The 26,156-nt window shown below is 33.9% G+C and overlaps 1 protein-coding gene across 4 annotated transcripts in view; it reads right to left on the bottom strand.

Annotated features, from left to right (window-relative positions):
- Window positions 1-1,497: 1,497 nt before the first annotated feature.
- SLC4A10 (solute carrier family 4 member 10) overlaps window positions 1,498-26,156 on the bottom strand; it is a gene marked incomplete at its 5' end in the record, with an annotated part of 301,407 nt that continues 276,748 nt past the window's right edge. For all 4 annotated transcript variants that reach the window (XM_081262039.1, XM_081262041.1, XM_081262040.1 and 1 more), the window contains 6 exons: window positions 1,498-1,951; window positions 7,741-7,857; window positions 11,139-11,206; window positions 19,303-19,425; window positions 19,924-20,097; window positions 25,669-25,737. In XM_081262039.1, coding sequence (XP_081118165.1) covers window positions 1,885-1,951; window positions 7,741-7,857; window positions 11,139-11,206; window positions 19,303-19,425; window positions 19,924-20,097; window positions 25,669-25,737 — 618 coding nt within the window. In that variant the 3' untranslated portion in view covers window positions 1,498-1,884. The remainder of the gene's footprint in view (window positions 1,952-7,740; window positions 7,858-11,138; window positions 11,207-19,302; window positions 19,426-19,923; window positions 20,098-25,668; window positions 25,738-26,156) is intronic.

The raw sequence follows: 26,156 nt of genomic DNA, 5'->3' as shown, positions 1-26,156 counted from the left end.
AATTACATTCAATATATTCAGTAATTCTGACCAGTTATCTGAAATTAAGAGTAAATATATAACACTACATTTTTCTTATGTTTTATATGATTTCAAAATATTAGGATTAACATAGAGATAGCATTAAAATTCACACAGGAACAAAATGACTATAAAAATACTCAGACATACAGAATTTCATTGAATATGACTGCTTATTCAAATCAGTGATCACATGAAGTTTTTAATTCACTGTGATCATTTTTAACTGAACAGTTAGTAATATATTAAAACACTAGGAGACTGCTTTTGGGACTGGCTGGCTAAATCATAAAATAATGGAAATGTTTACAGTGTATATCAGTATTATAAAATACAAAAAGGCAACCTATTTAGAACAGAAAGTTTCTGTGTTTTTTTCTTCAGCATTTATAAAGACAAACTTTTTAAACTGCAAATTCGTCTTCCCATAATTTTTGACTCATGTTCCATTTTTAAAAAATGACTCCTTCAAGGATTGTGAGGAAAATGTTTTCAGAAGGTATCAAAATGTGAAATCTACTGGAGGATTTGTTGCTTTTTTCCCCCTTATTAGCTTAATCACAAAAAGGAATTTATTCTACTTTTCATGTGCATGTACAGAGTACATGATTAATAGTATATAAAAGCTAAGGGGCTCAGAAATATTGTAAAATTGGACATTGAAATATTTTAAGTGTGATGACCACTGATTACTCAAATTTAGTTTTTATTCATTTCACATTCATCTAAAATGAAATTAAATATTACATTTTTTGGTAATGCTCAAACCCTTAACTTTCCTTCCTCTTGCATAAGCTTATTAAATATGGATTATTTCATATGGACTAAAATATCTACAGAACCTTCTCAAACAGAATCTGAAATTTTCATTTAAAAGATTGTTTTTCCACAACATGCATTTAATTAAAAAGTGGAAAAGAGCTTTGCAGAAAAAAAAAAATTACAATTGGAGACCTTTTGGTCTTCATTAGAACATGATTCAGGACCAACATTAAGCAGTACATGACCATTAGTAGCAGAATAACTGTACAGAAGTGGAATTTCATGTATGATAATTTATCTTGTGTTACTCCACAAGTATGTATTTATAGGTTTATTTAGAAAACATCTCTTGTCAATGGGAGAGAAATTTAACATCACATTTCTGATAAATCCCACAAAACCATTACAAAGTTTTTCTAAAGCATTTCATACAAGCCTAATATTTGATCATGTATTCACAACTTGAATTTTAAGCAAATACTAGTTGACTCATTGCATTAGTATCTGATTGTTTTTAACAAGCTACGAACAGGTTATAGATTTTTTTTTTCAAATGACTGTAAGTTTTGGTAACATATAAATTCTTAAGTATTAAATGTATCATATTAAATCAAGGAAGTGCATAAATATTATTATTAAAAATGCTTTCAAACTAACTGTTTGATTGTTTTTTTTAAGTAAGTCACTAATGCTAATCTATAAAAATAAAAAGAAGTAAGACTATCTTTCAAAATTCTTCTGAATGAAATTATCAGGCATCGTCAGGTTACTAAAGTAGGAAAATACAAACTAGGCAAATATGACTTATCTCTTTAAGAAAGCTATTGCTCTCATAAAGCTGACAATGAGAATTCAGTGTTTATAAATGTCTTACAGCAAGGAACACAACACGGATTCTTGCATTAGCTATTGTATCTGTTCACAAGGTTGTCTCACTGCTCAGAAGGTTAAACACAGAAATGAAACAAGTATTGCACTACTTACAGTATGAAGGTGGATTGGGGATGAGAAACAGAATTTACAATACATGATCAAAGCAGTTTTATTAATAATTGTGACACTCTTCTCAGATATATGAAAAAAAATAAATTGAAGATCAAGTCATAGACAAGTCTCCCTGTCAACACCTTTCCCTGAGTCAGCTTTCTTCTCTTTTCGGCTTTCAGTGCTACAAGGGAAAAGAAAGAGAAATTTATTACTGCAATCCAGCATGGCTACATTGAGATTTGCTTGCTTTACACACAAAACCCATCAACCCCCAAGCAACACAAGAGCCCTTAGGCATTGCTCTCTCATGCTGCGAAGCAACAATTAAAATCCTCTGCACTCATTGAGATAGAAACCAAGAACTGCAGAGAGGGGGAAATTCAAAAACGGACACTAAAAACAAAACCCAGACATTTTAAAATAGTTCTAAAGCATGCAAGATTAATAACATGATCTACTTTTAGGAAATGAATCATTGATGATTGCTGAAAATGCCAGTCATGCCCCATTTTAAGATAGCACTAACGCCAGTAAATGACACAAACAAGATGCTGCCAGAGGTATTTCTGGACTCTGCAAGTGGCCCCTCCTTTGTGCATGAACTGGATCTTGATCTTTGGTGAGGATTGGGTCTCAGTCAGGTAATACTGACATATCTCCCTGATCTATGTATGGGTGACTCTGCACTCTGCTCTCCAGATGCTTTCGAAATCTTTACAAACAAGCCCTCAGCATTTACATCAGAGGAATGTTGCTTCGCTTCACTTCACTTCTAGAATAAACTCATTCCTGAATGGTTTCTGTTTAATCTCAAGTTCTAATCAACTTTACTGACGGTCAAGCTGGTAATGTAACTCTACCATTTTTGTCTATTTGATCAATATTTTCTCACTGTATATTTTTCCTACTCTTCCAATGAAGTGTTCATGGAAAATTCCAATAACATGCTCATATACATGAAGCTCACATAGAGAGTGCTTCCAGTAGGATGGAATGCTTATTCCCCTAGTACCTCCAGTGCACAGCAGAGCCCTCTGAGTGGAGGACATCTCTGTGCCCCTCGCCACTGATGACACAGGATAACCTACAACCAGCCTCTGAAGCCCTAAATTGGAAGAATCCACAGCATTTTATGGTTAACTTCAACCCTTAATATACATTTCTGAAACAGTTGAGGGGAAGACATCCTGGGGTTTTATAACTCTTCTCCAAGTTATAAAGTAATCAAACTCTGTATTTCTACGGGTCTTCCTATGCAGCTTTCTCAGTGGTCAATAACTTAGACACATTCTAAGAGTGTGTTTTTAAAATTGTTTTTCCTCCAATTCAAGCTAGAAACAGCCCTTCTCAGTTGTCACCACCACCCGGCACCATCAGGTAAGAAGTGCTGGAGCTTCTGCCATCTGTGGCACGCTGCCAGCGCTCAGAGCTGGTGTGAGCGAGTGTCTATGGCACCCGGGTTTATGCCTGCCACACTTCTCAGCACATACTCCTTACAGGTCAGAGCAAAGCAACTTTTTTCCCTTTTCTTTTCTCTTTCCATGAGAAGAGATGACAGTGTGCACATGATGTGTTGAGAGTCTTAACTCTGTATTTTTAACTCCTCTATCTGTATGACTCACTTTCTTCTACTTTAAATTTCTTTTATATGACAAGTGTCGGATATCCTGCTTTCAACATTAACATTTCCTTGGGCTTTACCTGGCTCCCAAATTCTTCTGCCAAACAAAGCCAATGTAAGAAGGCAGAATGGGCAGTGCAGGGATCCCTAGGTTTGGAGTTGGAAGATCCGGGTTCAGTTCCTAGAAGCTAAGAATGAGCTGCATGATCTTGTGACAGTTGTTTAATCTCTCTGAAACTCAGTATCTTCATCTATAAATTTGAGTTTTGTACCAATGGCCTCTAATTTCTCTTGTAGCTCAATTCCAGCATATTGACACTGGTATTTCCATTTCCAGTGGACTCTGCCTTATGAAATATTTAACAGGAAATTGTGAAGGACAATTGTACTGGCCTCTACAACTGTACAATTCCTATGCATATAATACTTTGGAACATAGGAGGCGGTCCATGACCTTTTGATAAATGAATGAGTTCTCAATGGCACTGTTAGTCACCAAGCAGTGAAGAAAAAAAAAATCTGATTATCAACTTGATCCACAGATGAGCTTCCTTCTGGTCTGCTTCAGTTATATTGAGTCTTTTGGTTATAAAAGACTGTTTTTCCCTCATTAAAATTATTGGTTTTGCTATCAAATTAGATTTCAGCAAATTATGAAGCAGAAATTTTATAACTAGTTCAAGACTTTTGTGAAAAATATTCTTAGTTTGAATCTTCTTTTTGTATGGCTCTCCAGATTCCCTATTAAATCGTTGTTTAGATGCCAGTCAATTTACTGCTTTAATTATTACAGATGCATATTACATATATATTATGTATTATTGCAAAAAACATACTGCATATCTGTTATGTGCCAGACATTATACAAAGACCTAGGAATACAATATAGATAAGACTATCTTTGTACTTGAAGAGTTAAAATTTAAAATGTAAGCAAGTAGTATTTCAAGAGATGAAAAAGTGACCCAATACTGTCATGCTGCTAAGAAATCTATGAAGCTGTTACTTTTCGGTTGTACTAAAAGCAGTTATTATGAACAATATTTACTGAGCAGTGATTAGAGAGACTAGGCCTAGGAAATCAGAGCAAAGGAGAAGAATCCAGGATAGAATAAGATTGTGGGGAGTGCAGGGGTAGGCTGGGGAGGGTGAAGCAAAAAGAAGTTGCCCCAGAGCCCACCCTCTGCCACCAAGGCAAAACCAATGCTGCCTTTCCTAACATTGACAGGTACCTTCCCATGAAAAGTTGATTGTGGCATCAGTTTTATAAAACACAGCAGTTGCTCACCTATTCTGATGCAATGTGGTCTTTAATGAGACCTATTTCTACCAATCCATCACATAAGCTTCAGAGGAGCTCGTATGTATGGGACTATTAAACTGAGATCAAAAGGAGACATCCTATGGATGAGGTAGAACTTGTGTTTCATTCTTAGATTCTACTTGTTGTCAAACTAGGTAAAATATGTTTGGCAAGTGTGAATGTCAATGAATGAATGAAATAATAAAATATTAATGAAATAATTACTGGTAAACTTTATTACAAAGGATACCTAAGCTTCTCTGAGTCATATTATAGCCAGGGATAGGAAGGAAAATAACTGAGGGGACTGGATCAAAGGTTGCATAGAACCAGCTTAGGTCTTGAGAGATACAGGTCCTGGTAACTTGACATGTTAGGCCTCTCTTTTTTTTTTTTCTTTTGGCCAATGAATACTCTAACAGGTACCCACTTTTCCTAGTTTCTGGTTGTTATACTTTAGTGCCTTCAACTGAAACCAAAAGAAAGTGGTAGTTTTGGCACCATATTCATGTTATTAGGATAGGTGGTTTTAGGATTTCTGAAAGCCACACTCTGTTACAGTTCCCACAGTTAAAAAGATGAAAGATGTTAACCACTCAGAAAGAGATTTTTCATGAGAAAAGCCACAGGTTGTATCACGTGAAAAAGTAAAGATATCTGGGTAAACGTTCATTCCATAATAGTTTGAACCTCAGGTCAGTGGGAGTGTATATTTAAAGAATGAAAAACAAGTGGTTCTATCAAGGTTTAAAGGATGATCTATTTAAAGTTGGACCTACTATAAGCACATTCATTACACTGTTCACTAGAGTTAATCTACTTCTGAAGTAATCAAGACATATTTTAAAAAATATGACTAGGTTTTTCTGGTGGGAAGCATAACTTTGACTTTAATACTTAACTTTAAGAAGTACTGAAAATTCATGCCATAAAACCTTTTGCTTGAACCAAAGAAAAACAGAGAAACAATTTGGGACACGCATCTTTTTAATTCAGGAAGAAAAGCAATCTACAAGATTATTTCAAATTCTACAGATATTTCCCACAGCTGGCATTTTACTTCTTACTTTGAGCTCATCAACCTGGATTTCTTTGTTTTGTTTTGATTTTGGTTTTGGTTTTGATTTTGGTTTTGGTACCAAGGATTGAACTCCAGGGCACTTAACCCCAGACTTTTTATTTTTTTATTTTTTACTTTTTATTTTGAGATAGGGTCTCACTAGGTTGCTTTAGCCTCACTAAGTTACTGAGTCTGGCTTTGAATCAGCAATTCTCCTGCCTCAGCTTCCCAAGCTGGCCTGGATTTTCTATTTTAAATGTATATATTTTCTTTTTAATCTAAGATTATAGCAGATATTTGGGGGAAAGGAAGATAAAGCATGTTTTAGAATAAAACACTGCTGCTGCTTGACCCAAGCAAATAAATATGTGGTAGTTTTGAAGCCCTGTTCAAAGATATAAACCAAAGATCTTGGAGACATTCCACTGAGTAATTTATATTAATATCCTATGGAGTAAGTCTTGGAGGAGTTGAGAGTCAGAGAGACAGAAGAAGACAGAGACAGAGACAGAGAGAGGACTGCCACCCGGCCCCTAGGGTGAAGACTCTTCTCATCCACTGTTTGTCCTATTTATTCTGTCTGGTGTAGAGGTGACACTGAAGCGGTATGACATTTTGGGGTGACAAAAGCCAGCAACAAGAGATATATTCTCCAAGTGTAAAGTAGTCTTGCTTTCTAGTCCATGTTTCCAATTATGACTCATGAAGTCAGGTAAGACTTGAAGGTGGGGATGCTTCATGGTAACATAAATGGAATCCGAGTCTCCATTTATTAATTTCCTAATTGAAAGGACAAATTTTCTATTCCCAATCTAAAAATTTAATGTCAGTACTAAATACAGTTCTGTGAGATTTATTGATTTATATATGTTGCATTTGCATAAGTTGTGGATGGAACAAAGTTTATTCAAGTTTCAGAGCCACTTAAAGAGCTGACTAGTAACAGGAGCAGCATAGAACTCAGTCTGATACTAGATCTGAGCCCAAGACTTTCTATGTCTTTTGCCTCCCCAAAATTCACACAGAAGACACAGGCTGATAGGGTTTCCAGAAGACACCATTTAACATAAGTAAATGCAGCCAAGGAGTAGGTGTAAGGGAGAGAGTCTTACCTTTGGGGAATCAGCTTCTAGAGTGATTAGGAAGGGGAGCTTATGACAAAATGTAATATAAAAATTAAGTAGAAAAAGTTAATTTAAGGTTATGAGAATAAAGAAACTTAATAACCATAACACCATCCCAAATTGCTTCAATTGCTTTCTAATAAGAGACACTAGCATAGCAAAGGAATTTCTTTTTCTTCAGATTAGCAACTGAGAAGACAGGATGGTATAGTTTATATTCTTATTTATAAATTCTGGAAAATTCAATAGAACATTTCATTACAATTCTTGATATCTGAGGACATATCTATCCCTGCGCATGCACTTAAAATCACCAGAGACAACTCTAGGGGTTTTTTGCATATTTATATATAAATAAACAAGAATGGGTAGAACTTTTGAGAGCCAAAAGTTTCAGGGTAAGGAAGTGAGTAAAAATTTTCAGGGACCTGAGATAGGGGACTAGCAATATACTGAACATAAAATCCCCACTGTATGTGATATCTCTTTTCAAAAAGGAAATAGGAAATGGGAAATGTGGGCACACATCTGAGGGGTTCCAAGGTAGGTGATGATGGAATACAATAAAATCATACAGCAAAAGAGTAGGCCAAAATAAATGTCCAAAAATGTCATGCATTAGAACTCACTTATACCTCCATTTCCCCCCACTGTGCTAGTTTTGGAGTGAGCTTTTTATTTTCAAGTGAAATGTTGGAAAACAATAACATTTGTAAAAAAGACAATTTTGACCATTTTCAAAATGAATTTTCTGAACCATTTTAGATATAAATTTGATGGAAACCAATATCATTCTTTCGCTAGTAGATTGATTTCATAAAATAATTAGAAACAGTACACCTCATTATCTTAAAATTCAAACCTTTTAGAAGGAAAGCTTGACTCCTTATCTTTTGAGTTATCGGCAGTAATCAAAAGGTTCCTCCACAAGGCAGTCTTTGACATTTCATCGGAAATATTTATCACAGATGGATCATCTCTAGTTAGGAGTTTACCAAAAAATGAAATAATAAACATTAAATAAGTAACTGTGGTTATTCAAGGACAGAAACTAAATAAGGACAATTTTATGTCTATATGAAATTGTTTTTTTCCATTTTTATTGTGGTAAAATACGTGTAATATAAAATTTACTATGTTAGCCATATTTAACTGCACAGTTAAATGTTATTAAATACATTCAAAACATAAAACCACTGCCCCTATCCATCTTCAGAACACTTTCCATCTCTTAACACTGAAATTCTATGTGCATTAAACAATAAATCCCTGTTCCTCCTCTCCCAGTCCTTAGCAACCACTTTCTGTCTCTATGATTGTGACTACTTTAAGGGCCTCATATAAGTTAGATTAAACAATATTTATCTTCTTGTGAGTGTTTATTTCATTTAGCATAATGTCCTCAAGGTTCAGCTATGTTGTAGCTTATGTCAGAATTTCTTTCCTTTTAAGGCTGAATAATATTTTGTTGTACATATGTACCAAATTTTATTTATTTTACAGGATTTTCAATAATCAAAAATTAAGAAATATGGAAAGACTCTCTCAATTATTAGAAAAACTCAAAAGAGCTAAAGGAAAGATTCTAATTGTAAAAATACAGGTTTGGGCTGCAGTTTCTTTCTTTTATTCTTTTCTTCTTCTTTTTTCCTTTTCTTCTTCTTATTTTTTATTTTTATTTTTTTTTTTTTTGGTGGAACTGGGGACATGAACCTGGGACACTCCAACACTGTGTCATATCCTCATTCCCTCAGTTTCTTTATTTTCTTTTTATTTGGAGATGTTATCTCTAAATTGTTGAACTTGTGATCTTCCTACCTCAGCCTCTGGAGTCTCTGAGATAACAGGACTAGGACATCACACCTGAGTGGACTGCAGTTTTTAAAAATTTGTTTCACATAACAGATTAGATTCTACATGTGGACTGTTTAGGCTCTTGCACCTGGCATTTACAGCCATGCAGATCCCTGGTCTGCAGGTGTGGGCCCTTCAGTTGCTCCCACTTACTCAGTAAGCACTGAGTTCTCACAATGATCCATATCGAGCTTTATGCCCCCCCAACCTCTACTTCACCTCCTCCATCTTGCCCTGGCTCATTCAGCCACAATACAATGGCCTCCTGACCATTGTAGAACACTAAAGGTTTCAGGGCCTTGTTCTAGATCTTTCTTCTGCCCTCACAAGTATTTCATCCCACCATATATAACTTCCCTCTCTTTGTTCCAACATCACCTTCTCAGGCTCTTGCCAACCACTCTAATTAGAATTACTATTTCCATCTCCTCATACCACACCCATCCCTTTTATTTGATATTTGCCTTCACTGCAGTTTTCACCATCTGAAATACTATATTACTTGTTCATTTTTTTAATGTTCTGTCCTCCATTTCTACTCTACTTAAATATAAATTTCATAAGGATGTGATTCTTGATCATTCATTCATGTATTTGATACTCACGTACATGATAACTGTTTTTTAACAGATGAATGCAGCCTGTATCTTTGGCAGAGCTCTTTCCACATATCTAGGGTAACCTACAATATCAGAGCCTGTACTATACCTGATGCTTTTATTACATTTTAAAATGGCACCAATTATAGGTTACATCCAGGATGCTGCAAAACATCCCCAGGGGTAGAAACAACCAAATGGCAGTAGCAATTAATTATTTACCAAGTGAAATAAAGTTTCTATAACAGAAAATATCTCTCTTTTTGCTATGTGTAGGTAAAACTGCTATGACAAAAATCATGTCCTATAGAAGTCCTAATTGACCTCACATGAACCAAATTGGTGGTTGCTCACAAGAGTGCAACAACTCAACATTGAAGATGGAAAAAAACAAATAAACAAACAAAAAACTTGGGTCTCTACTTTACCCAATCTAGAAAGGTGCTCTTTAATTCCTCTAATCTGCCTGGAAAGAGAGCTTCCTAGTAACACAAAGCATGAGATCAACTAATTTAAAAAGAATCATCATGTGAAACACAAGTTTTTCATGAAATTACATTACAAGGGGCTATGAGCAAGAGTTTAGAAAGTGCTAATTAGACAAAGTCAAACTTCATTTTAAAAATCCAATACTACTTAGATTATTTCATATGGAGTTGTACATTGTGAATTTTCAAACTAGAATGCAATATGGAATGTTTTCCAAACTTATTTCATTATCAGGCTCTTCTCGGAGTGTTACCCCATGAGACTAGGTTTCCATAGAATACATTTGGAAATATACTGGTTCCACTAAATCAAGAGGATTTTAGATTTTAAGTGTTGCAGAAGGAAAAAAAAAAAAGAAAGAAAGTAAAAATGCCTTCTATACTTATACTCACCCTTAAGTGCTATGTAATTTTATTTAAAACTTTTTAGGAAATATGATTTTAGAATATACCCTAAAGCTCCAAAATATTCCTATTTTGTCTTTAACACTATGACAAATTCCTCCCTCAGTGGAAATTATCCCCTGTTGGTTTTTTTTTTTTTTTTTTTTACTGGCAAGCCTTAAATTATCCTTAAGAACGCTGAATCCATAAAATTGGGTATTAAATGGTACTTAAAATAGAATTTACAAGAAAACTAAACTATAGCAAGAGAGAGGGAGGGATGAGTGGAGCAGTGTGTGTGTGTGTGTGTGTGTGTGTGTGTGTGTGGAGAGAGAGAGAGAGAGAGAGAGAGAGAGAGAGAGAGAATGAATATTATTGGCCAAATACTTGCAAAAATGTTTATTACAACTTATAAAACTTGTTTTTTTTCCTATTGTATGTAAAGAATATTAGCATATTTGTGGGAATTGCATAAATCTTTCCTAAAATGATTAATAGAACTATTCCTCCAGCTCAAGAAATAGATTTAACTTTTTATTTTAAGGGGTAAATTCCCAGAGTTAAAATATTGACCGGTGATCAACTTGGTGAATACCTATCTCATTTAGTCCAGAAGTGAATCTTACCCCTGTCCTCTATTTGCTCCTTTCTGAGACTATGAAAGGTTCTTTTATAAACATCATAAAATATGAGAAGAAAATATTTCAGACAATAGCTCCTACCCCACATCATTTTATGCTACTTGGGTATAGTCATCCAATCAGTATGGGCAGAACTTAGTACTGGAACCTGGTAAATCGAATTTCTAGTTTCAGTCTCTCCTCTAACACAACTTCAGCAAACCTCTATGAGCATCCACACAGTGTGAAATTCTTAGAGTACATATCAACATATTCTATTACAGACATGGATGTGTTTTTAAATGTATATCTTACCTATAATGCCCTTCCAGTGGGAGTTGTACTGTGCCCTCATCCTCCATAGCTAGCATACTTTGTTCCTCCTGGAAAGACAAATGTAAAGTATATAAAGTGAACCTGATGAAGCTCCATTTTACATTAAAGAAGAAACACATATTAATGTTTCATTATCTCATTAACCTCAAGACCTTCCACTTTGTTTGCATTTATTAATGCCAGCACAGGTCCTTTCAATAAAGCTTAGCTACCAAGAACATAAGTAATTAATGAGAATCTCATAACACAAAGTAATTTAAATGCTAACAACAATCTCCTTCATGTCACTCAATGTAAAACATGGTTAATTTCCAAACAGACTTTTTAAAAATTAATCTAAACCTTACAAGGACAAAAGTGTGGGTAATGCAATCAGTTTTGTTGTTATAAAGTTGAAATTACATCCCAGAATGCTCTGTTAGGAGGAGATAAAGCATATATTCAGTGCAGTAGTTCTCAAACTCTACAGTAGAATTACCTGGCAGGGTTTTTAAAAATACAGATTGCTGGGTTCTGCCCTCATCTGATTCTATAGGTCTGAAGTAGAGAGGGCAAAAAAATTTACATTTCTAATGGGTTTCCACTTAAATTTGACTATGCTAGTCTGGACACCATACTTTAGAACAAATGCTGCAGACTTGGAAGGATATAATAGAAGATATCTTCCTATAATATATGCATCAAAACATAGGTAAGCTTGGTGGAGAAACAAATTGAATAGTTAGACTCCAGTCAGATGCATCTTTAGCTTTTGTTTATGCTTCATATTTCTTCTTACAACAATAACATTTCACCTTTCTCCAAAAGGTAGAAATGCTTTATTCACAAATGTATATCTTCATATATAATATTCTAAACTATATATTTGAAATGAGGATAATCATATGGCTACCATACTAAAATGTTCTCATTAAATTTTCAAATAATGTTATCATTAAACTTTTTCTCTGCACCCAGTAAGAAAGTTGTCTATAGATTACAGCTCTTATTTATTTTCAAATGGGTCAACTGGCATTATTCCAGTTCAAGAATTATTTAGAATATTTAAAAATATTAGGTTATTTTATTCTATCTTCAAAATGGATTTTAAGATGTACAGACATAAGGAAGTAGGTGATCCTCCCCAAGAGGGAATTGATGACAAAAAAATATACAGATACAGATGGCCCTGAAGGCTCTTCTCCTTTCCCCTTTCAGTAACTTAGGAGACCTAAACTTCCTTAACCCAGCTTAACCTATAATAGCTGCCAGAGAGATATGACCTTTAGCTGATGCCATTATTCCTGGAAGGCAAGGTGGTACCTGGGGTTCTCTTATTCAAATCTTGGCCCTCCACTTGCACAATCTGTAATCTGAATGTCATATTCCATCTTTCTTGTTATTTATATAGGCAAAGTGGTTTTTAGTGACTCTTCAGCTAACCTATGAATATGTCATGTGATGTGGAGATAGGCCTCATTCACTCTTGCATCAGTCTCCCAACCTACTGGCCAAGGTAGGGCCCTCTCTGCAGGGGCTTTGGTTGTAGTGCATACAGAACCTCTATGCCCAGCCCAGGCTACGGAGCAATGGAGGCCAGGGTGCTGCATAAGCTCTGCCACGCCACTGCTTATACATTCCCCCTCAGACACTTTATGTTATATTTTTACACAGTGGGGCTAATGGCATAACCCTGTGCATTCCAAGAACCAATTCTATTCTCTTTCTCTACTGTTTTTAAAGTATTTTTTTTTTATTTTAAGGCCCATCTATTTTATTACTTATGTTTTACACATATTCTCCTTGTCATTTGGCAGGACTATTGAAACTAATCAAGATGAGTACAGTCCTATTAGTTTAAAATAATCCATTTAAGCATAAGCAGAGCTAATCTGCAGCCTAGAATGAGATATGCCTTGCAAATGCAATAAAAAAGATTATATGGAATACAATACATATATCATATTAATTTACAAGCACATCCTGGAACCCATGGGCAGAGCATATGTATCCTTTCAGGTAGAAAAGGTTACTTCCATGGGAGAGGTTACCTTAATGCACATGGAGGAGCCTAAAGAGAAGACATTCAATGATTCCATAGGCTATGTAAAGAAAACCAAGATATAAACAAAAGGTAAATCTGTCCTTAGTTGTCCAATAAGAGGTTAAGACTGTCATATAGTATCTTTTCTGGCCAATTCAGAAAAGAATGTCAAAAAGCTAAGGATGTTTAACAAAGAATAAAATGCAAATAAAGTTTAATAGAAGAACAGGTTCATCACCGTGTAAGCTACCTGGCAGCAGAAAAATGAAGAATCACTATTCAATCCAACAGCAAAAAATTGGGCCAAAGCATTATGAACAATTTTGGTTTTTCTTCAGATGATTTTCCACTTTTCTCTCAAATTGCTTTCAATAATTATTTTGCACTCTGTGGCTTGTTAGCATGTGTGGGCTTTATACTAGTCATAATTCTATCCAAACAAAAACTCATCACCTCTAAAGATAGCATTTCCAAGCCATGCTTATCTGAAGAGAAGGGTGGCAGAGCAGCCGCTGCCTTCAGTGCCAGAAGGGAGCTGGGTGGGCCCTGGAGCGGGGATGGAGGGCCGGCTGCAACCCAGGCAGCACTCTGAGGGAGCCAAAAATTGAGCCTTTCTGGGGAGGAGCAGTCAAATCAGGCACCAGTCATCACGACAATCACAACTCAGGTTATGTCAACCACGCAAGCAGAGAGAGAATAGCATAAAGCTAACCAGGTATCCACCACAGACACACCTCAAAATGAGTTCTATTCAGCATTTATTTTATACAGAATCCATCAAGAATATGCTGAGTTCTATGTCGTGGTAGTACCCAGTTGTGAGGTGTTAAAAGGATGAAGATCAAAATTTACCCAAGAACATTTGAGGAGTTTCTTCAATTTGACTAAAGAAATATTTATAATGATTTAAATGTCATCTTTTGATTAAGATAATCAAATAATTTTCAGACACAAAATAAGTGAACTGCAATTAATGCTATGTCCAGTAAAGGGAAGGAAAAGTTAGGCTTAGAAAACAAATCTACTCACTAGCATCCCAACATTTACTGAGCATGTACTATGCTCTAGTCACCCAGTGAACAAGAATGATCCAGAAACCATTAATAAATTCATTCAATGAATATGTGTTAAGCATTATCTACATGATGGGAAGTCTGTTAGGCATTAGGTTACAACAATGAAAAGAAAGATATAGACCCTACCCTTAGACAATATGAAGGCTCACCATGAGAAGTACAGGTGCAGAAGTTGTAGAATGGAAGAAATTGTAGGTAGGAAGAAATAATGTGAGCCAAGCATAAAATGAAGGAATAAATAAAACATGTTTTCATAGTAATGAGCAACTAGCCTTGTTAGAGCCAAAGGTCTGTGTTGAGTTCAAGAGGAAAATAAAACAGGAATCAAATTGTGGGGTATTTTGATTAATAGGAGGATATATATCAAGTTATATCATGAATCTGAGTTGTATAAACATAAAAATTCTGATTCCCATATTGTGACACCTAACAAATTCTCTATCCTTTAATTACCTTTTACCTTTAATGAAGTAGTAACATCACTTATTTTATCCATTTTTCAGCAAAGTCTGTATCTATGTAGGAGGCTTCAAATATTCCAAATTACAAACAATAACAAAGAACAAATAGCAACTCTAAGTATCTTTGTGAAGATGCTTACAGTACAGAAGAGAGAAAATATTCAGCAATTTTGTAATCTATATATCTTAAGAAATGGAAGAGATTTCCAAATTCAAGTTCAGCTCCTTTATTTTATCCAAGAAGAAAACAAGGCCTACAGAATATAAGAAGCATCTAGACATTTCCTTTCCCAACTAACAGAATAGGTGCTACAAACATGTGATAACAATGTCATATTTATAAGGATTTTTTATGATTTCTAATGTAGAGACAAGCCAATACATAAAATACTAACAATGAATGCTCAGAAGGAAAAATGGGAGGATTAATATAGAATTTATATAATATAGAGAGACAACATATATTTTTCATCAAAATATTCAATTCATTGTCTCTAAATATATATGAATTATTATAAATACAAAAGTAAAAAATTCTGTAGAGTTATCTTGTACTTAGAATCTGAGTATATTCTGGAGATTCAGATTCTGTAGTTTAGGAAAGGGCTTATCTCAAACTTTATCATGAATCAGAATCCCCTAGAGGTCTTATTAATACAGAGCACTGGCCCCTCTGCCCAGAGTTTTAACTCAGTAGGACTGGGGTAAGGCCCAAGAATTTTTATTCTAACAAATTGCCAGGTGTTGGCTGGTGTAGCAGAGGTTGTGGAATCACATTTTGAAAAACTACTGCTTGAAGAAGGAGAATAAGCTTGCCACATCTCAAGATTCAATTAGAAAAGATATTTGTATAATAATTAGTTATCCATGCTTTCTAAATCCACAACCCATCCTGACCCTTCTTAATAGTAAGACATTTTCTGTAATTTTCTTATTGCACTTGTTTTTTTAATTTCTTGGAATTTTTCATGAACCCATTTGATACAAATCACAAAGCCGTACTTGTCTACTTTTTCTAACAGTGTATGTGTTAGAGTGAAGCCTCAATAAATCAAGAAGTCTCAATCTGATACCTTCTGCCAAATTGAATGTCCAGGGTTTAGCTAAGCTTAACCCCATCACCCTCTCTCCAAGAGTAAACATTCTGTGGAATTTTCTGCTTTTAACAATAGTCCTTTTGTCAAATGCGTACAATGTCCTAGAGAATATTTAAGTAGGAAGAAAGGCATGTTGGTACTCTGAGCACATTTGGACATCCAGAATTTGATTCTGCAGTCTTCCCTTTACACAGAGCAATGTGCAAAATGTCAGGGTTCCAATATTCATTTCTACCCTGATTATAATCCTTTCTTTCTAAAAACTGAAGCATATGCATATGCATATGCATGAAGTACATGAAAATTTGGAACAGAAGCTCTGCGACCTTGGACTGGCCTGTGTAGCTATTTATTCTGCTTAACTCATTATTGAATTTTAAGGTCAAATGAATGCTTTTTCAGTGCCATAAGACCATAAATGGGCTACTGATAGGAAAACCCTAGAGGATAAAGGTACAAGCTTGTAACTATCATCAAAAGGGCAAGAGGTGAGCTCACTTTAAATTCAACTCTCAGGGAGCTGAGACATTTCTGCTATTTACTATCTTGCCAGATCATGATCAAAGTTACTTAATTAATTTGAGCAATTGCAGAAATGCAACATTTCTGGAGAACTTGTCCATTTGCCACCTTAATGCAAAATCTCCTGGAAGACTGGGCCTTGGTACAAGATGCCATAGTTAAGAAGATCACATCCTTTAGTGGAGTCCTTAAGTTCAAGAAATAAAATATCAAGATCTAGGCAACCAAGTAGAAAATCAACCAGAGATTTAACTTTTAGTGTCATCCTCCTTAAATCTTCCTACTCTCTTCCCTGATCCAACTTTTTAAATGCTAATCCCAGGTTAGAATATAAACATCTTTAAACTTTATTTTCTCTCCCCAGTTTGATGCAGAATTATTTGCCTTTGCAAAAGTGAGAACTACATTTTAATGTTCAATTGTAGTTTATTTTTTTACTATTATTGATTTTCTTGTTTCTTTCCATGTAATGAGGATCACATGGAAGTCTCACTGTAATCTATTTGAATTTTAAAGATCCATAGACTTGTCTGATGAACGTATTACAAGATTTTTTCCCCTCTCAACTTGGAGCTGAAGGATTGGGCCATAAAATTATCCCAATAAATCTTTAATCTATTTTTATATACTTGCAGAAAACATGAGTTCTAGGAAATTTAGGGACACTAGTTACTTCTAGAATTTTTCATAATCAGAAGAGAGTAAATACCCATTAGATTATAGCAGGATATAATGTAAAAAGGTTAGAAGCTAATTATATAGAATTTCTACCTAATGGGATTAATAAATTGCAAAATGGATATAGGGTACATACATACAAATGCCAAATATGCACAGCTTTGAAAGTTGGGCCGTGGAAATGGCTAATTCTATGAAGTTTATTATTACCATCAGCTTTGTCTATTCTATTTCAGAGACAAAAGGAGAATCTGAAACTTTCAGTCATAGTAGGGAAGAATATTAAAGATAACATAGGAAATTACACAGCATTTTTTGGTTTTGAAAGTTCTAAATTCTAAGACTGAAGTTCTAAGAGGAGCAAAAATGTCTCATGCTATGATGTGGCCTAAGATGAATGCTAGGATGCAGTGATTATACATAGCTGGGAATATTGCTATCTAGTTCCACCAGTAGCAGTAAAGACGTGACAGGTAAACAAAGTAAGAAAATACAGTCATAGTAACTTTTAAGTTATTGCATGAATGTACTTAATAATAGTAAAATTACCAGAGAAACTATAGAGAAGCTTGTGGCCAATAAGCTTTTTAAAAAATTCAATTTATATATTTAAAAAATTTTAAACCAGTGTATTTTAATTGTACATTGTACTGGGATTCATTGTTAAATATTTGCACATGCACACCTTCTCTTCAAAATTACTTTCTTTGAAAATTTATAACTTCTTAGAAATTGTTTTCAATCTTAATAATTTTAATTACATCAACTATGAATAATTTAAGACATTAAAATTTCAATAGTCTGATGTCCATCTTATTTAAATTTAGCTTGTGCCAAATTCTGTCATATTTTTCTTGAATAATACCTGAGGATAACACAGACATTTACTGACACTCTAAAAAGAAACAAGAGATCCAAAATATACTAGTTAAAACATTATTTTTTAAAAATGTCTAATACTTAAATCAGAATACATTAAACTTAGAAAAATAGAGAACTAATGACAATTTTATAATATTTAATATTATATTAATATACTAGAAGTATGATTCTATATATGCCTTCTATACATTTTGAAAAATTGAAATATTTATACAGAAAAAAAATATATCATCATGATCCATCTATGTGTGAAAATCTATTGACTGCAATGGAATACCATAAAAAAAGAAAGGAATTATTATTCACATTATGTAGCCATACTGGTAGAAAATTCTGAGCAGAAACTTCATTAGATTTTGTGGCTTAATCTGAGTTCACTAAATGACTAAGCAAAACTTAAAATTCTTGAAACATTTACAAATGAATTACCCAATGGAAAGAACATATCTAAGACTTTAAAAAATATTCTATAATTAAAAAACTAAATACATTTATTAACCACCTATAAGAAAAATTGAAATAATAATGTTCAATTCTCAAAATATTCTCAAAATATAAATCTTATTTATATTTACATAGAAATTTTGTTTTACTTTTACAATCTATGAGCTCAATCATTCTGCTAAATGTTGTATGAGTTCTCTCTCTCTCTTTCTCTCTCTCTCTCTCTTTCCATTTATATTCTTTGTAGTTTTATATACTTTTAAAAATGTTATGATTAGTCTTCAAAATAGATCCAAGCTAACATATTAACTTTATAAATGCCCTAAAACTTAAAATAAATTGTTTTAACATATGAAATAGAATCAAATAAGTAGTTCATGAAAATAAATAGAATCCAAAATGTTTCTCAAACATTTATTCAATCTTAAATCACTTTGAATGCAAATCATTTTTCCTTTTAAGTATTTCATCTATTTCAAACCTAACTGATTTTTCACTAGAATCTTCTGATTAAATTTTTTCCCTAGAAAATACCATCAGTAATAACACATCTCTGTTCCTCTCCCTCTCTCTAACACTCACTTATTTCTGTCTTCACATTTTCAACCAAAACATAGTTATTGCATGACCATAACTTGTAAATGGTGAAGCATCAACAACTTTATGCCATCTATAAGTGAGAAATAATAATCCTTATGATTTGGAAGTTAATTAAGCACAAAGTATTTGTATATTTCATACAGATTGGTTTCCTAATGTGAGATCTTGGTGCCCTCTGTCTCTGGTTAAATCTTCATGATTTTAAAAACTGAACTTCCGAATCTGTCCATCATGGTTGTTTGTAATAACTGTCTAATGATAACTATACTAATTTAGTTTTGCAAGGAGCAACTGATTTTCTTTTCTTTCTTTTACTTTTCTGCTTCTTCTTTATGAGACATTGCTTTTTCTCTGACTTACTTCTTTTTCAGCATCTTCTAGTTTCTTTTTCTTACTCTCAGGCATTAAATCATCCAACCAGCTGAGTTCTCGTTTGGTAAATAAGAAGTCCATCAACTTTCTTACAAATACCAGGGCTAACACCTGAAGAAAATAATAAAACAGCTTAATATTTAAAGAATAAAAGTGGGAAATATAGATTCAATTGTTTTTGGTAGAAATGAGTCAGTTTGATTAAGGCTAACATTAACTTTGAGATGAATATGTATATTCATGTTGAGAATTTATAGTTTTTGAAGTATTTGAAACTTCTTGGAAATATTTAATTAAATTTCACTTAAAAATACCCCTGATGCCACATTTTGAAAGTTTATACTTTTTCACCTAGGGTAAATTACCTCATATTATAACAAACATTCAGAATAATATAGACAAAACTAATATGAATCACTGAAATTCATGATCATTTTCAGTCCCTATCTTTGTCACTAATTTTAGTGCCAAAGTTTATAGTAGGGTTTCCAATGGTTGTTCAAACCCCATACTAAGGTTTTTAATCAGACTCTTTTGTTTCAATTTTAGTTCGTGTGTTTCCAAAGGGACCCCAAAATCAGAGGAAAAGAGTGGGTACAAATTTCATACCATCATGGGAAAGACAATAGCAGCTCTTGAAACTTTTATTATCCACAGAAGGCCAAGACAACTCATCTGAATAATTGTAAAGAGATGAACTTTTCGGAGTGGTACATGCCGTAGATATATAAAATCTGGTTGATGTTTTGCAGGCATCCAGAAGAGCTTTATCCTATCAAATAACTAAAAGATTAAGCAGACTAAATTACATTTAGTAATAAGACAACAATAGAAATAGAAAGGCAGATATTTAATATAGTCCCCAAATTTTAGGTTGACATAATGTATCTGTGATAATTGGACATCAATGAGATTGATACACCACACTGAAATGCTACAATTTTAGTTTACAACCGCACAGGTTGTAGAGTATAACAACAGTAATGCCAGTGCTAAATGCTAAATAGTAAAGCCAAAGTCAGTGCTACCTTGGAGAGTAGAGTCCTGAGGGCAAAAGGTCATCTTTATTCTTGTCACATCACAATCTCCTCCTTTTCCTCCACAAATACTGGGGATTCCTGTACTCCCAAGCTCAGTTCTCTTCTATCCTGGAATGGCTCATCTTTCCACTTTAACACACTTCCTGATGACTCTCAAACTGGCTGTCTCCCTCAGTTACCTCTCTGAGTTCCAGACCCCACCCAGCTGCTGTGGAGGATGTTCTGAGTTCCTTATTTGAACTCTGCTCCTTTTGCCACTTAGATCCCCAACAAGGGTTTTGATGCTGTCTTTACAAACACAAACTTCTTAACCATAAATATTTAACCTATATAAGAGACAAAATGATTGGATTATGAGATCTGTGAGCCAATCAGTGGATTGATCCTCTGATATGGATTAACAGAAGTTAACTGTAGGTAAGTAGGATGTGACTGGAGGAGATAGGTCTTAGGGGTCCTGCATTCGGGGTGAGCTCTCTTTCTCTCTCTGCTTCCTGGTACCATGTCCTGAGCTGCTTTCCTCTGCCATGACCTTCTGCTATGATGTTCTTCCTCACCTTAAGCCCAGAACAACGGAGACCTCCAAAACCATGAGTACTAAATAAGCCTTTCTTCCTCTACGGTTGCTCTTGCCAAATCTTTTGATTATAGCACAAAAAAAAAAAAAAAAAAAAAAAAAAACTGACTGAAAACCAAGGAGGAAAGATAGTAAAGGATTCAATAGGTTGTATCAAAACAGAAAAAGTAGTAAGTTCTAGTGTTCTAAAACACAATGAGGTGACTATAGCTCAAAATGACCAACTATATATTTTTAAGAATGGCTAGAAAAGAAAAGTTCAAAGACTCAAAACACAAATGATAAGGGGATGAAAATGTTAATCACCCTGATTTCATCGGTGTATATTGTATAATATAATCAACCTCATATAGATGTACAATTTTGTGTTAATAAAATTTTGTAAGGTTTGGCCATTCAAAATTCACAAAGTTCTTGGTGACAGAGATATCCAAAGAGATCATTAAGATCAGGTTTACTTATATTCATAGTTTAAATTTTTTTCTCCATATTGGGTATGCTTATCCTCCATTAGCATTCACCCCAAACCTCCAGTAAAATCTACATATACAAAAGAAAAAAAGATTTAATCTATATAAATTTTTGTTAAAAAAATTGATTTCCAGAGGGAATTTTAACTCAATTTTAACTTCTTGACTAATATACTATATTGCACTGTCCAACCATTTATGGTTTTTAATCATATTTTATTTGAATTATTTTACATAAATCAATGTTACTTTCTGTTTCAATTTTGCCATGTAGTAGTATTATTTTTGACTGCATTACTGTTGTAGCTTTGACTTCGAGGCCATTTTTATCAAGCACCCAAGTTAATAAATAAAAATTTCACCAGAAGCTTAAATCTTCCTTACATTTTACTTAGTAACACTTTGTAGTGCATAGTAATTTTATTTTGTGGTGGTCATTTTAGTTTTTCTGAAATTTTTGCCATTTTCAGTTTCTGGCATGAGGTTATTATTTAGAAAATATTATGACTTTCAATCATAGTCACTGTTCTTCTTTGTGCCATTTCTACAATAATATATGTATTGTCAAAAGGGTAAAATTAAAATTAGTAATATTCTTATAAGAAAGAACTAGCAGTTTTCATCATATATTTCAAAATTACTCAAATCTGCAGAGGAACAACTGACCATAGTCAAACTGTTAGGGTCCTATTTTACCAAACCCTATTTGTTCATATACTAGAAATTCCAGACTCAATACAAACCTCTGTCCTCCTGTATTCTATCTTACAGAATGCAGGACCTTCCTCCGCCCATTTATCTAAACCAGAATCTTGTGCACATTAATTCATCCAGTGTCCATTCATTTACATTCCAAAACACTTATGGAAACTTTCTATTAAGAGTACTAAGTGCTAAACTCATTCCTGGTTCATCTCTCTCCATACTGTCCATACACATACCATTAGGTCTCTTTATTTAATACTTCTCAAATATCTCTTAAAATTAGAAATCATTAAGCATACAAATAAAACTTTGGGCACAGTAAAGATAAGAATAGGGGAGAAATAAAATCCTTTGGCTTACAACTGAAAATTTCCATTTCTATACAACTAATTTTCCCTAATTACCATTTCTCCATTTATGAAGCTATGTTATTGCATAAGTGTACTTCAGTGTGTGGGTGCTTCAATTGTTATTGTTTAAGTGGCACATTTGCTTTACTTTGGATTCCCAAAGTGTTAGAATGAATATAGATGTGGTTATATATCTGAATACGGAAACAGCGTTCATCAGAACACTGTGATCTGTTTTTTCTGCCATGTTTCACATTGAGAAACCTACATAAAAGTTTCCTAATATTGCCCATAAGGTAATATATAGATTTTTTCAATGTATAGGGTAACAAAGTAACATATTCCTTGAACCATAGCTATTTAACACATTTAATTATTATTACTCATGATAGATGTATTTTAAGTTTTGCATTTGGCTTTTATTATATCATAATGTCAATATTCCATTTCCCTGCCCAGTTAGCTACAATTCCCATTAGGAATTTCAACTGCTGAGTGTGGAGCTCACTTAAATTTTCACTAAGCTTGTTTCTCAGTGTGAGATGCTATTTGTCCAGGTGTACCCCGTTTTGCTGTTCATTTGTGTATTTAAAACTCATTTTACTTAACTCATAGGGCTTTGTTAATGTTTTCTTCAATTTTTATTTCAAAGAATCACTTCCCAAATAATTCCAAAACTTGACATTCTTGTTTACTCCTAAACCACATGGGTATAAAATCATATGAGTTGAATTGGGGGGGGGGGGGAATCTGTTGAAACCTATCAAAATGATTTTACTTTGTTTCTTAAACTTCTGCTGTTGTATTTATGTGAGCCTGGGGCCTAATAATAAATACTTTTCACTTACAGATGAAATTAGTACTCATGGAACTTTTGCCAAAGGCAGTTTAAAAAAAAAATCCAGAAAAAACAAATAAATAAAACCTCTTCCATACTCTTCCTTATCTGCCTTACCAATTCAGTTCTACCAAAAGACACTTTAAAATGAACAAATGAAATCATATCCCAGGAAAAATTTAAACATATAACACTTCTCAACCATCCCCCTCTCCCGAGTTAATTTTACCCAGAGTCAAGATGAACAAAGACATACTATCTTTGTGTGTTCAGTGATTTTACAATGACTTTGCATTGAAGTTACACCTCAATTCTGATACCTAGCACTATCCAAAGGCTTACATGCTGCTATTCTCAAAGTCAGAAACTGGCCATTCACTCAGGAACAAAGACCCATGGTGCTGTTCCTCAGTCAAGTGACTGTTCTTCTGTAATGTTCTGAACAGCAATGGGACCAGCTATGTCATAGAAAAAGCTATAATTTATATTTTTCTCTTAGGTAACAAAAAACAAAGCTACTCAGTGAATAAGGCTTGAATTTGATCTCTTTTTCAGGAATATTGAAGTGGTTTGGCTAAATAATATTAAGTTATAAAATAAGATTATTCAAAGGCAAAATTAAGTAGAAATCTGTATTCATTTTTTGGAGCTGCCATAACAAATTATCACAACTTTCTGGTTTAATACAATAGAAATTTATTCTCTCACAGTTGCAGAGGCCAGAAATCTGAACCAGAATGTTGGCAGTGCCATAATCCTTTTGAAGGCCCTAGGGAAGAAAATTTCCTTTGCTTCTTCCAGCTCCTGGGACTCCTGGCATTGTTGCCTTGTGGCAGCAAACTTCCAATCTTTTCTTCCACCTTCATGTAGTCTCTCTTGTCTGTGTTTCTGTGTGTCCTCTTCTCGGCTTATAAGGACCCCAGTTATTAGATTGGGAGTGTACCAAGTATCTGATTACATTGGCAAAGACCCTATTTACAAATAGGATAATATTCTAAGATTCCAGATGGATGTGAATTTTGAGGGAACATTCACTATCCAACCCATAAAACATCATAAAAGAAATAAGCAGGAAGAATTTGCAAATATCATCCACAATTATTTAGAATACACTTACAGAGGGTTTTAAATGTGTCCACAAATTCTTTGATACTCTTATCTTTGAAAGATGACATCTTAATTCATTTCTCTTGTGCTCAAAGCTAGACTTAGAGTGTACTTACCTTTAACAAATAGAAAATATGAAGCATGACTACATGCAATTCTGGAGAGTAAATCAAAAGTCATTAGAACTTCCTCTCTCTGGGAGTTAGCTTCCCTGTTGTGAGCACACTTAAGTATCCTATGGAGAGGCCCTTGTGGCAAGAAAACTGAAATCTCCAACCAAAATCCACAAAGGAATGATGCTTCTTGCCCATGCCCATGTGATATGTCATCCTGAAGTAAATCTTGCAACACTGTGGAGGCTCCAGATGTCTGCAGCCCTTGACAACATCCTGACAGGCCCACATGAGTCATCTTGAACGAGAACCACCCAACTAATCTGTTCCTGAATTCAAGACCCCCAGAAACTGTGATTTGTTGTTTTGAGCTATGGGATTGTAAAGTAAATTTTGCCAACCACGGAAAACTAATACAGTGCCTAACATGATAATTTAACCAATATTTTAACAATGTATAAAATTTATTTTATATTTGAAACTGCCTTACCCTATATCTTAAAAATAATTCTATAGATACAGTTGTAATAACAGAAAAAATATAATAGGAAAAAATCATCCAGGATCTCACTATCTTAACACATTTTTTCCTCCACCTTTCATTTTAATCCAACTCAATCTATTAGCTTTATAAACATATGGTAGGTACTTTTTCACTTTGTATTACATCATAAGCATCTTTATCATATTACCTTGGTAGGCATCATAATTATCAATGTTCAGTGACTGTCTAATTGCTTACTCATTTTACTGCTATTGGATAATAATAACATGTATTAGAATGAACATTTTTGTGCATATTTTTCTATTGTCATGGATAGATGTCCATAAATATGATTAAAGTGTCAAAGACTGTAAGTATTTGGATATATCTTGAAAGGTACTGCTGTTAATATCAATAAAAGGTATAAATGCTAAACTTCTTAAAATATTAATATATTTATGGTAAATAAAAGTACCCTAAGATTAAGAACATTGGATGCTGGAGAGGGTCTTTTTTAACTTTTACAACTCTGAAAAGTTTGAACAATTTAATTGTGGTCTGAAAACCACTCTTCAGATGATGTTGTTTTCTCAGCTATCATATGACACAACATCAACAAACCATAAGATAAGTCATGACAGATGTGCCTGTAGTACTGTAAGTAGCTTACCTGAATTCCCTTTAGAGATGAAGCACCCATATAAAGAAATACTCCATATAGCACTGGCATGGGAATAAACTGTAAAAGAGCAATTAGAGAAAAGGCACAAATTATTTTCTAATACATTGGCATGCTGTTTTTCATTTAGCCAAAAGTGGGGGTGGAAACAGATACAAAATGTATTTTTGAAGCAATATAATACAGAACCAGAAGACATGGATTCAAATCAGACCTTTAGCACTTTGGAAGCTTATGTAAATTATTTAAGCTCTGTGCATTAGTTGTTCACTATCTAAAAAGCGATGATAACAATAGGGTTCTTATCAATATGTAATAGGTGAAAAACTATTTCAGAAACCACATCATGCACAATAAATAAGAGTTTTAACAATTATTAATATTTTTATTTAACAATAAAAAATAACTGTTATGCAACTTGAAAGACAATTTAAATTTTATTTCACAATGGCAAGATATTTGGATTAAAAGAGGAAGAC

This window comes from Spermophilus citellus (assembly GCF_964194105.1).
Source record: "Spermophilus citellus genome assembly, chromosome: 11".
In the NCBI taxonomy this organism is placed as follows: Eukaryota; Metazoa; Chordata; class Mammalia; order Rodentia; family Sciuridae; genus Spermophilus; species Spermophilus citellus.
This window is presented reverse-complemented; position numbering and strand designations above follow the sequence as displayed.